Source organism: Notamacropus eugenii, chromosome 1 (genome assembly GCF_028372415.1).
Source record: "Notamacropus eugenii isolate mMacEug1 chromosome 1, mMacEug1.pri_v2, whole genome shotgun sequence".
Lineage (NCBI taxonomy): Eukaryota > Metazoa > Chordata > Mammalia > Diprotodontia > Macropodidae > Notamacropus > Notamacropus eugenii.
The window spans coordinates 164,652,225-164,666,185 of NC_092872.1; the positions used below are offsets into that span (position 1 = coordinate 164,652,225).

At 39.0% G+C, this 13,961-nt stretch overlaps 1 protein-coding gene across 1 annotated transcript in view; it reads left to right on the forward strand.

Moving 5' to 3' along the window:
* Positions 1-13,961, forward strand: part of LOC140509754 (A-kinase anchor protein 13-like) — a 133,941-nt gene that overhangs the window by 64,665 nt on the left and 55,315 nt on the right. Inside the window, exon 3 of the mRNA XM_072617615.1 lies at positions 3,149-3,296. Within this exon, the coding sequence (XP_072473716.1) occupies positions 3,149-3,296 (148 nt within the window). The remainder of the gene's footprint in view (positions 1-3,148; positions 3,297-13,961) is intronic.

Here is a 13,961-nt window from a genome sequence, read left to right on the forward strand (position 1 = left end):
GGCAGTTCAAAGTCCTAATTAATCACCTAGCCTTTAAATGAAGTATGAGTTCCTTTATTTCTTGTATTCTGTTTTACTGTTATCACTCTGACATTACACCAATAAACTTTGACTTGAAGACTGTAAAATATGCTTACTATGTGCCATTTCTGTTAATAGATGCTGAGGTAGAATGTAGAATGGGGCTTGGGTATTGAGTAGAATGTGATATTTTGTTATCTAATACAGTGGTCTCTAAAGTGGGTGCTGCGGCTTGATGCTCAGAATTGGGAAAATGAATTGCATCCCCTTCCCCTATAGCTAATCCTGTGCTTGTCTCTGTGATAGCCGCACCTCTTCTTTTTTCCACTCCTGGGCAGTAACCATTTAATAACCACCTCTTCTTCCTGCCCTCATACATTCCCTTTGTATTTTTTTAATGGGAAAGAGTGAGCTGTGTAGAATAAGCAGGGACAGATGAGTTGGGAGTTGCATCATCTCCTCCCTTCAAACCCAACCTTCCTATGAATTTCCCTGTTCCTGGTAAAGGCACCTCCATCCTTTCAGCGTTCTAGGTTCACCGCCTCCTCTTCATTTATCTTATACTGCTTGTCACAAAACGAGTTTTGATTTCTTAATTGTCTTGATCTCTCTTAACATTGTTGATCCTCCCTTTCCCCCCCATGCCCTCCTTTGGTGGTTGTGACACACCTGTCTTACCACTCCATCATCTTGCCTCTAACTGTGAGTATCCTGTGAAGCTCTGCTCAGGACCCTCCCATTTCCCTCTCCTCTTCCACTTGGTGACTTTTTTAGCCCCCATGGGTTTAATTATTATCTGACTTCCCTGATCTCTACATCCTGCCCTAATCTCTCTCCTAAACTCAAACAGTGTGGGTGGGGCATTTTGAGCTGGATGGTCTGTAGGTACCTCAAATGCAATATGTCCAAAACAGAATTCATTACCTTTCTCTCCAAGCTCACTCCTCTTACTAACTTCCTTATTTTTGCTGAGGGCACCATCCTTCCCCTTACCCAGGTTCTCAGCATTGGCCTTATTCATGATTCCTAACTTTTCACTCCACATATCGAGTGGGTTATTTCTATCTACAGTATGCTTCATTTATCCATTTCTCTTTATGTCCATAGCCATTGCAGTTTAGGATCTCATCCCCAGGCATCTAGAGAACTGCAATAACATACTAATTGATCTCTGGTCTAAATCTCTCCCCTGTCCAGTCCATCTTTCACAGAATTGTCAACTAGAGCAGCTTCTTATTGATTCTGTGGTCAAATATGATTTCATCTTTATATCATCCATTTTGTATAATATTTATAATGTACATATTTATAACTATAGTTGTACACAGATAGCATTTGCAATTGTTGCTGTTCATTTAGCTATATCTGCTTCTTCATTACCCTGTGGACCATGTTGTACATGAGGTTTTCTTGGTAAAGATACTACAGTGGTCTGCCATTTCTTTCCCTAGTAGATTAAGGCAAACTGAGGTTAAGTGACTTGCCCAAGGTCACACAGCTAGTAAGTATCTAAGGCCACATTGAACTCCAAGACTCTAGGCCCAGCACTCTATCCACTAAGCCACCTAGTTGCCTCCAGCATTTACAGTGTACATTATAAATATGTAATTTATATAACATATATATGTTGAGGGTGCACATATGCAAATTTTTTACTGATATACAGAATCAAAAAAGTTTGGAGATCATTGCTTGTAATATATGACTTAGTGATTTCACATGGTGACCTGGCTTTCTTCTGACTGCTAGCACTATCCCTCATCAATTTTCATTTATACCTCCAAGAAACTGTAGCATACACAAAGGCCTCACCCCACTAAAACCATTGGGCTAAACCAGAATGAGGGTAACTGACAGACCTCAAACCCATTGGTGAATTAGGGGATCTCTATCCCAAGCATGTGAAAACTTCCTCTGGTGAAATGGGTGGATGAACATGATTTGTTCCAACAGCCATTAAAGTGGTTGAAGCAGGCACTTCAGAATGCTTAGAGCTTGGTTAGATGTTGAAGACACCAAGGTCATCCGCTGCATCCTGAGCCATCTCCAGTCATCTTGACTTTTGTCTTGCTGATGGACTTTGATGACTCTGGAAGGGAGACTGAGGCTGATGACTTTGTGCATCTGTGCCCCACTTAAATCCAGTTCATTTGCAAGTCTAAACATCCCCTTGTGATGTCATTGGTCCTCTTCAAAAATGGATGAACAACCACCACCATCCCTCCCACCCCTAAAAAAGGTGAAATAAAATTTATTGTATAGAGTCAATTTTCTCATTGCTGTATAATTAGAATTTGTAACCTTAAAATATTTTTTAAAATCATTACAGTAAGAGTTACATTACCTTTATTAAGTAGCAAATGATGATTGGAACTTTTTTTATATACAGTAGGGTTTGATTCCACTTCTGGTCCAAAAGAATTTATGATTTATCAGACCAGAATGCTATTTAAGCCAAATTGTTATTACATGGTCAGTTTATTTGAGAAGATACTAAACTTAAATGTATCATAGGGCACTGTAGTAGGGTGGGAGAGGTGATACAACAATAGCATATAGTAATTCAATAAGAAGCTAAGATTTGGTATAGTAATGGCAGGCTTTAAGGATATTGTCAGGTGATCATTGGTGATCACTTCTGTCTGACTGTAAGTGGGTGATGGAAAAAGAAACAAGATTACGTACCTATTTGCTCTTGAATGGGAAACATGAATTAATGGAGAAATAAGCATCCTCTTATGTACTCCTTTCCTCTGTATACAAACTTAAAAAAAAAATCCAACACATCTCCATGCCCAGCTCTTAGTGATATCCCTCTTACTCCTTTGCTTCATTGTGATTTGACAGACTACGGAATAAGTTGAAATGAATAAAAGAAGGAATAAACTGCAGCTCCTTGGGAACCTTTTACGTACATGCTTTATTTTCAGATCTGCCCCTTCTTGTGACTCAGCTCTATTCACCAAAAACAGGAATCTGAAAAGAGCAAGTGAAAGATGTGAAATAGGCAACTGACTTCACCTAATCTTTGGTCTCCTCAGACTCTGATCCTTTATGAAGGGAAGGACTAATATTTAGACTCCTGCTAAAGTGAATTTTTCATGCTGTCTATCTTCTTTTCCCTTAGGGTGACTGTGTTGTCACAGTGCTGCTTGCTGAAGAGGATAAAGTTGAAGAGGATGTAGTTTTTTACTTGATCTTCTCTGGCTCCACTCTCCACCACTATACAAGCACCAGGAAAGTGAATCCTAATACCTTGGAGACAATCGCTCCTGGTGAGTACTTTAAAAGAAACTTTTAAAGGAAATCTTGTTAATAACAAGTATTTGAAAGTAAATGACTTGGACTACTTTTTTTTATCCCCTGGAATATGAGAGTGGGAAGAGTAAATCAAGGAGTACTATTAGATTTGGGGTTTTTTAAGAAACATAATTAATTTTAGTAATTCCTGGTGGAATTCAAGGATAATACAGATATTTCACTTGCCACTTTTAGAAGGCTAACCTAATGGTGAATATTTACCATTTAAAAGGATTTAGAAAGTGACTAGAAAAAACTTTAGAAAGAACTTTGCCAAAAATTATTTAAGTATTATTAGTATGATGGATGTACTCAGAAAACGGTGTTGGCCATTATTGGAACTTGGGGATGAACGTCTTTTTATGATTGAAATTTCAGCTCAGAATTTCTGATTGCCATGATAATGCAAAAAAAGTTGACTAAATGGTAAATTATTTTCCCTTGGGGAAGAGAAGAAAAGCTCAATCTGATTCCTTCCCTTTTTCATATTGTCCCTTTTCTGTCATGGTGATATCTACTTACTGGTTGGAATGTGAGCTGATACTGCTTTTGCATATATTGATGGGAAAAAGTAAGAGTTGGATCAGGTGACTTCAATAAGGTAGTCCTAAATATCTGAACAAATGATTTTATATTTATTATCTGTGGACAGACAGAGCAAAGCCAAAGTATGGATTAATTTCAGAGTAAGTTTACTCTTATTTTGCTTGACAAAAATGATTCCATGGAATGTAGGAAACAAGTAAAAACTAAAATTAGGGTGAATGTCTAGGAACTTTACCTAAAAATGGAGCTAGTAGTTCAGAATAGTTAATGATTGCCTTTCAAAAGGTGAGCACCTAAATTCCTTTGAGGGCACCTAGGTGGTGCAGTGGGTAGAGCACCAGTACGGAAGTCAGAAGGACCTGAGTTCAAATCTCACCTTAGACATGCGACACTCACTAGCTGTATGACTTTGGGCAAGTCACTTAACCCCAACTGCCTCATCCTGGGTCATCTGCAGTCATCCTGATGAGTTTCTGGTCACTGGATTCAGATGGCTCTGGAGGAGAAGTGAGGCTGGTGACCTGCACAGCTCTCCCTCACTCAAAACAAAGTCAAGTGCAAGTCATGTCATCATTTCTGTGATGGTATGGGCTTCTTTGGCAACGAAGGACACACACACACACACAGACAGACACACACACAGACAGACACACACACACACGCACACACACACACATACCCTACATTCCTTTGTAATTTAGAGCCTTGGATACAGCTGTCTTTCCCTGATGTATATGCCATTTCATGACTTTGAACTCTGTTCTTAAAGAAGTGTCATGCACCCTCAGCATTGCTAAACATTTATTAAGTGTTAGTGATAGAGATATTTTACCACACTTTATCCAGAATTGCCAAGGTCCTTTATTAAAAAAACATATGGGAGAAGAAACTGAGTTGACCCCTGAATAAATTCTAGAATGAATACTTACATTTTTCTGAGTTTGTAAGCACAGGAGAAGAAAACAAGAACAAAGCCTCATTTTGAAGTGATTCAATTGAGGGTTGTGTTTGGTTGTCATGAAATGCATTTTTCCATTCAGTTCATCTGTGCCAGGCACTGTATAGGGATATGAAGACAGAAAGAAAATAGTATCAATCTATCAGGAGCTCACATTTTACTGTGAACATGCAACCCTCTACATAGATAAGTATAGTACAAAGAAAATTCAGGATGAGAAATTCACAATTGGAGAGGGGAGTACAAATCTAGGGATGATGTTTCAGCTGGGGAGGTGGTGCTTGAGTGGAGCATTGAAGGAAGCCAAGGTTCTTAGAGGTGGTGATGAGGGAGGAAATGTTTAGCAGTGGTAGTACCGCATGGCACCTCCCTGTTAAACTCTAGGAAGAGCAAGAAAGTGGAAGGTGGGTGTCTTACTCCTGGTTTTTCTGTTTGTTTTTCTGTTCTTTACTACGTTGTCTGGAGTCCATCTTGCAAATGGTCTTTCTTTTGAACAACTGTTATGTGCAGTAGAGTTTTTTTAATTAACATTGATGACACAAAATCATCAGTATAATGGAATAGCACAGGGTATAAAGACAGGTTCCAAGAGTCAAGAGAGCTGAGTTCTAGTCCTGATACCAGTAAGTTGAGCATATAACCTTAGACATGTCATTTAACTCTGTGGGCCTTAGTTTCATCTTCTGTAAACTGAAAAAAAGTTGGACTGGAAAATCTCTGAGGCTTCATCTAGCTTTAAAATTCTTTAATTGTGTTATGGTCAGTCCAAGTTAAACTGATGTACATTAGATGAACAAAGATATATAATCTGCTCACCATTCTAATTGTTCTTTCTTGCAACCTGACCTCTTTATTTCTGCCTGCCTTCCTGTCTCTCTGTCTCTGTCTGTATGTGTCTCTCACAAGTACACACACATATATATATATACATGTAGTTATTAGTACATACATTTACACAAGCACACACATATACATACATGTAGTTATTAGTCCATCCACATTTTAAGAAATTAGTTTTTTTTTTTTGCCATTTGAGGTGGAGATACTTAGTGTAAATTGAGAAAGGAATGTTGAAGGATCTTTTGAAATGTTTAGAATCTCCCTGTCTTGTAGTCTAAACTTTATGAAATTAACGGAAAGTCAAATTAAACAATAATTCCTCCTACATACATAAATATTAATAGTCAGGTTTCCTTCTTAGGCTTCTCTTAACCCTGAATCCTGAATCAAGTACTCTGGACTGGTCACTATTTTGGTGACCACCATGATAATGGACTGTGAATTTGGCAGGTGCAAACATACAAAAGGGGTTGAATTGGAGAAGTTTCTGCGTAAATCAGTTCTTTGAAATTCAGAAAACATTTTCACTTATAAACATACTTGTTAAGTGACAGGTTTCCATGCTATTCTTCCCCTCACTGCACACCCCCCAAACAAAAAAATAAAACAAAACAGCAAAAGACCTTTTAAAACCACATTATTACAGACTGAAGCATAATTTTTTTCACTTTCTATTTTTTGCTTTGATTTTTGCAATATGGGTAATGTGGAAATGTTTTGCATGATTTCAAATGTACAACTGATACCATTTCTTCTCAATGGATAGGGGAGGGGCTGGCAGTTGGGAAAACTCAGAACTCAAAAATTTTAAAAATGAATGTTAAAAATAAACAGTGAATTATTTAAAAACACAATGTCACTGAAATAATATATTTGTAGTGAGTTAAGGAATGAATAAAACATTTATTAAGCATTTATGGTGTGCAAAACACTGTACTAAGCCAAGAATCCAAATCAATAAGACCTTGCTCTTAGGGGTCTCACATTCCAATGAGGAGACAACACCTAGAAGGGTTCAGCTCAAGTCAGATGGAAAAGTTCCATGGTCCCTAGAGTGCAGCAGCAAAGCTGCTTCTTTGATGCCATCTCTACTGATAAAATCCTTTCAGTTTCTGATGTTGATTTGATCTACCTGGCACATGCTGCCTACTGTGTCTCCCCCCCAGGGTGCCCTTACTGATTCATGTAATGAAACAGATACTTGTCTGGTTTTAAAACTAACTACCTCAATGAGTTTGTTGCAAAGATTTTCTCTATCCTCTTCTCCCTACTTACCAAGAAGAAAGATGGAGAGTGATTCCAAAAATATTTTCCTGCTTTTTTTCTTTCCTACCTTAATCACTTTCAGCTTAGAGTGAGAGAAAAAGCTGCTGTACCAGCACACAGTTTGCATTCTCCTGGGAATAAAACACCAGGTTTCTTACCTTTCTGCTTAAATGTTGACAGGGAATCTAGCTACACAGGGAGCGTGACTCCTGTCCGTCATCACCCGCTACCTCACCACTGACTGCATGTGAAACACAGCCAAAGGGCAAACAAGTGGCAAGGGACACTCTTACATAGCTTTAGCATGAACCTGCCTAGTTTGCAGTGTGCTGGCTTTTTTAATCTAAAGGACATTTGTAAATTGGATGTTAATAAAAGTTACATGACAGTTTCTCAAAGCGTTTGGGAAGAAGGGTGGTAAGCAATGGGAAGATATGTAGGTAGGTATATAGATACATTTTTTATTTGAAGTTTGTCTTGGGCACCACCTCACCTTTTTGTGCCCCTGTTGCTCACTCATTTTCTAGGTTCGCATTTCCCTCCTTCTTGAAGGCAGCTGCCTTCTGGCTGTCTAGTGCCACTTACTTCACCATATTAATTCTTCCTACTTCTGAAATGCTCCTCTATTCACTTATACCCCTTTCTTCTACTCTTCAGACTCTGGTGCATTCAAAACTCATGTTCCCTTAGGGCTTAGTCTTAGAGCAGCACAGCGATTAAGCTACTTATTTAAGTTTAAATAATGGATTATAGTGTAATGTTGTAGAAGAAGTACTAGATCTGCAGCGTGGGGGATTTGATTCCACTTCCCATACTGGCACTACAGTCCCCGTGACTTTGGACCAGTCACTTAACCTCACTTTCTTCAACTGTAAAATAAAGGGTTGGACTACATAACCTCTAAAGTCCTATCTATTTCTAAATCCTGTGAATCATTCAAAGAGTGGTATTTGTTAATGCAATATCTACATATAGCCACGGGATTGCTGTAAGTGGAGAGAAGAAGACATATATAGCATGTGTTATGAAAGGCAGAAACAAGATTTGGCAAGGGATTGGGTATGTGGGATGAGAGAATAAGGAGTCAAGGATAACAATAAGGTTGTTACCCTGAATAACTGAGAAAATGGTAGTATACTCAACAGAAATAGGGAAGTTGGGAAGATGTTTTGTTTTCTGTGAAAGATAATTGTTGTTTTGGATATCTTGTTTGAGATGCCTAAGAGACACCTAGTTCAGGATGCCTAAAAAGCAGTTAGTGATATGAGGACATAGCGTTAGGAGACAGAGTAGGAGGAAGGCCTGTGATACACATGCCCTCCCCTACAAACACAGTGTGTGTGTATGTATGTATGTGCATATATGTGTAAATTGTGTGTATAGATGCATATATGTATTTTCTCTTCCAAACAGAAGTTTTCATGGTCTTTGTGTACAAAAAACTAAAATCATTACTATCCAATAATCAGATAAACTTGTGAGCCACCCACCTCCAAATATTGTAGCCTTTGTGCCCAGGCAGTGGTGTTAAGAAAGAAATCAATCTTGATATTTTAAAGTATAGAGGAAGGACTGGACAGCCAGCAGCTTTGATAATCAGTATATCATGTATGTATGTATGTGTGTGTATATGGGTATATACATATATATGTATATCTGGGAATCTTATATGTAGAGATAGTAATTCAAGCCATGAGATTTGATGAGATCACCAAGATAGATCTTATAAAGAGAAAAAAAGAGAATCTAGAACTGAACCCTAGGGGACACTTGCAGTTAGTGGGCATGACATAGATGAAAATTGAGCAGAGCAGACTGAGGAGGATCAGACAGGTAGAGTGGTTGAAAAAAGACAGGCGAATTACTTGGTAGAGCTGTGAATTAGTTCAATCTTTTTGGAAAGCAATCTGGAATTATGCAGAGACAGTGACATACTTATACTTCATTATATACTCTGTTCATTAGTTTCCTCTCTGGAGGCATTTTTTCATCATGAGTCATTTGGAAATTACTTGGATCACTATATTGATCTGAGAAGCCAAATCTTTCATAGTTGATCATCATTACATCATTTCTGTTACTGTGCCCAGTGATCTCCCAGTTCTTCTCATTTTACTTTGTATCAGTTCATATAACTCTTGCCATTTTTTTCCTAAAACTACTCCCTCTCCATCATTTCTTTTAGCACAGTAGTACTCCATCATAATCATATGCCACAACTTGTTCAGCCATTCTCCAATAGATAAGCATCCCTTCAATTTCCACTTCTTTGCCACGACAGAGAGTTGTTATAAATAATTTTGTACAAATAGGTCCCTTTTCTTTCATCTCATGGGGTACAGATTAGTAGTGGTATTGCTGGGTAAATGCACAGTTTTATAGTCATTTGGATTATACTCCCTTTTGCTGAGCGTAGGTGATTCTTGGTTGTAATTGTAGGTCCTTGGCCTTCTGGAATATCATATTCCAAGCCTTCTGCCCCTTTAATGTGGAAGCTGCTAAGTCTTGTATGATCCTGACTGTGGCTTCCAGCTTTTGAATGGTTTCTTTATGGCTGCTTGCAATATTTTCTCCTTGAGATGGGAGCTCTGGAATTTGGCTATAATATTCCTGGGAGTTTTCATTTTGGGATCTCTTTCAGAAGGTGATTGGATTCTTTGAATTTCTATTTTACCCTCTGGATCTAAGATATTGGGGCAGTTTTCCTTGATAATTTCTTAAAATATGATATCTAGGCTCTTTTTTTAGATCATGGCTTTCAGGTAGTTCAATAATTCTTAAGTTATCTCTTCTGCACCTATTTTCCAGGTCATTTGTTTTTTCTGATGAATTATTTCACAGTATTTCTATTTTTTTCATTCTTTTGACTTTGTTTCTGGATGTCTCATGGAGTCATTAGCTTCCACTGTTCCAATTCTCATTTTTAAGTAATTATTTTCTTTAAGGAGCTTTTGTACTTTTTGTTCCATTTGGCCAATTCTACCTTTAGGCCAGTTCTGTTTTTTGAGGTGCTAGTTTCTTCAGTATTTTTTTTTTTTGCCTTTTACCAAGATTTTAATTCTCTTTTCATAATTTTTTTTTTTGCAGCACTCTCATTTCTTTCCTCAGTTTTTCCTCTATCATTCTTATCTCTCTTTTTAAAATCTTCCGGGAATTCTTGTTGGGCTTGGGTCCAATGAGCATTTTTCTTTGAAGCTTTGTTTGTGGGTCCCCCTCTCCCCTCACATGGTTTTCTTCTGAGTTTACATTTTCTGCCATTGAAGTAGCTTTTTATGGTCAAGTTTTCTTTCTCTCTTCCCTCCCTCCCTTTCTTCCTTCCTCTCTTTCTTTTCACCTATTTTTTGACTTTGAACTTTATGGTAAAATTGGGCTCTGCTCCCATGAAGGGTAGGAAGGCACTTTCCCAAGCTTTAGGCTTCTTTGTGCTGCTATTTTCAGAGGTAGGTCTGGGGATCTGCATGTTTTTGGTGCTTCTATGATGGTATGACCCTGAGAGAAGTGTGGTAATTGCTCACCTGGTCTTTACTTACATGTTTAGCCAGGAAGGGCCCCCGTTCCCCAGCAGCTGCATGCATTATAGCTCCTTCTGGCTCTGGAACTGTGACCAGATCACTTCTCTCTTGTGACTGACCAGAAGCATTTGTCTCTGTCCTGGAACTATGACTCAGAATATCTCTGGGCTGAGAGCTCCCAAAGCTACTGCTGCCACTGTCATGACCATCTCCAAAGATCTTGCTAGTTCTATGCTGTTTACATTCTGGACTTGCTCCTACCCCATGTCACACACTCCTCCTGCCAGCCTCCTAGGTTGTCTTAGGCTGGAAAAATGTCTCACACAGACCTTTTGTTGGCTCCATTGCTTCAGAATTTGATTTCAGACATTATTTTAAAGTTGTTTGAAGGGGAATGTTGGGAGAGTTCAACTGAGTTCCTGCCTTCATTCCTCTTCATTACTCTGCTTCCACTATTTTCTGTTATATTCTTGAAAAAGAATCTCTTCTATCCCATTTCCAGCAAAGGGTCAGTCTTTCAGATTTCCATTAAAACTTCCTATGAGGGTGAAGCCACTAACTCAAAAAGCAACCCATTCTGGTTCTGAATAATTCCAGTTATTAGGAAACTTTCCCATTCATCCATCCTAAGTTCTTCTTTATAGCTTCTTTCTATTATTCCTAGTTCTTCCCTTTGTGGCCAAGAAGAACAAATATAATTTCTATATGGCAGGTCTTGGAATACTTGAATATAACTGCCATCCCAGCCCCATTCAAGTCTATGAATATTTCTCTTTTTCACAGTAAATTTCTTGCACTCCACCTACTCTCCACCCTAAGTTCCTTAGTTGCACATCATATGGCATTATTTCGAAAGTCTTCATCCCCCTGGTTGCCCTTTTATGAATTTTCTCCAGTTTTTCAGTGCCCTTCTTATAAAATGTGGCATCTAGAAAAGAATACACTACAGGTGTAATCTAACAAGGTCATAACACAGCAGAACTTTTACAAAACTTCTTCATCTTGAGCTCTGTTCATTTTTTCACGCAGTGGCTTCCTGGCCTCTGAGACACATTTTTACCTTAACATCTGGGGTTTTCAGTTCACTAAAACCCCTCCTAACTTTTTCAAGTGAACGGTCCAGCCATGCATTCCTCTCCTGTCTTACAAAGGTGGTTGTTTTTAATCCCGACTGTAAGACTATAGCTGTCCCATTAAATTTTGTCTTAGTAAATCCAGCCTACTCTTCGTTGAGCCTGCCCCAGCCAGGGGCATTGCTGAGTCATGAAATCCCACAGACTCTCCACGTGGCAGGCAGAACCAAAGCCCTGACTCAGACACCAGAAAGCCCAAGCCATCATAGTAACAACGCAGAAGGCCCCACTGTCCCCAAGCCTTTCCCCTGCAAGACTTCCCACAAACCGGCTCCCTTAGAAAAATCACAAACAGACCCTTTCACCCATGCTGGCTGCCTGCCTGCATCCTTCCTGGCTCTGACTGCTCTCAGGACCAGCTTCCTCTCAGCTCTGCCGTAGCTCTACCTCTTCCTGTCCCAGCCATTCAGCAAACTCCTCCCACCGCAGGGTCCATGTGACTCAGGTTTCCAGAGGATTTAAGCAGGTCACATGGGCCTGATAATGAATGAGAGAGATCTTTCTATTTTAAATGACTATTGTCAGGCTCTTGTAGATGTGGAGTTGTCTTCCAACTGGTGACTCACCTTCTTGCTTTGTGTCATCTTCAGATCTGATGAGCGTGGTATTTAAATTTTATCCATGCTACTCATTTGGGGCCTATCCAACTAAGTTCCACGTAGGAAAAGAAAAATGAGAGATTTAGTCTCTGGAGTTCATTCGATACAATGAAATCTTACGTAGAAGGAGGCACTTAATAAATGCCACTTGAATGAATGAGGGCAGCAAGGGGGTGGTGAGGCAGTTGGGGTTAAACCGACTCATCCAGGGTTACCCAGCCAGTACGTGTCAAGTGTCTGAGGCTGGATTTAAACTCAGGTTCTCTTGACTCCAGTGCCCCTGCTCTGTGCCACCTAGATGCCCCATCATATTACTTTTTTAGTCTTACTATTTAGAAGCTCACATCCCACCTTCTGAAACAGAGTCCCCTCTACCCCCCATGCTCCATGAGTGCTTTCACTCTGAGATTGACTCCCATTTATATTGCATCTCTTTTGCTCATGTATATGGTTGTTTGCATGTTGTCTCCCCATTAGAATGGGATCTCCTTGAGGGGAAGAGACCACATGTTTACATTTCTTTGTATTCCTTGAGCTTAACACAGTGCCTGGCACTTAATAAACGCTCGTTAACTGCCTCTGCCAGTAATTAAGAACTGCCTATATTTTGTTGTTGTTTATAATGTAAGATAGTAGATATATGTTTGTTTGCTTTGGGAAGGGTACTGGAAATGCTAGGATATAACGTGCTTTCAAACTGTTCAGTCATCAGCCTCTTGACATTGTTAGAATTGAGACACTTAGACTTAAACAGGGCTTGGCAAGTGCCAATCCATCTTAGGTATATAACAAAGGAATTGTGAGATCTTCTTTGAATTGAAAACCTCTGTAGATGTTCACACTGCTTAAAGGATAGAATGAGATCTCAAAGCTAGGTCTTCCAGGGTCTTAGGGCATTTCTACTTTGTCATATTACTTCTGTGATCCTGAATATTACCAGTAAAATATTAGCAAAACCATGAGGGCACAAGATGAAAAGGACAAGAGCTTCTAAGATGCACTATACAGGACATGTGTGTAGAGGCCAAGAAGTAATGTCTCTCGAGCACCATGATTAAGGCTGGTACTCCACAACTGATCATCAGTCATCAGATGGTAATGTACTTCATCTTAGGCACTGTGCTAGGTGCTGTGGATAGGGAAATAAATATGAGGAAATTACAATAAATTGCAGAGGCAAGGAATATACACATAATGTAAATAAATGCTACAGAGACCTACAGAGATTGAAACAATCTCAAGGCTGTGTGTGTATGTGTGTGCGCGTGTGTGTATGTGTTAAATAGATTCTTGCTTTATTCTGTTTGGAAGCCACTTTGGGACTCGCCTTCATCTGAATGTAATATGTCATGTAGTAATCCTTGTTTTATTTTCCTCATAGGACCTTTGTGAGGAAAATACATTCTAAATCTTAAAGCTCTGTGGAAATGGAAGCTGTTTTTATTATCCAAGCCACCATTTAAATCATAATATCTGTTCTCTCTAAGCTCGTATTTTTCTTGGAAAAGCCACACGGGGATTTTAAATGAAAAAGTACTGGCTCTCAGATCAGGACTTGGGTTCTAATCCTGACTCATTAGTTTTCTAACTACTAACAACGTGACCTTTGGACAAGTTATTTAATTTCCATGGGTCTTAATTTTCTCATCTTTAACATATAAGTTTAAAATAGATGGCTTCTGAGAGCCTTTCTACATTTGTTGATCAGTGAGCAAGTTTTTAATTAAGCTTTTGCTACATGCTAGGTATAAAAAGAAAGGCAAAAATGCATTCCTTGCCTTCAAAG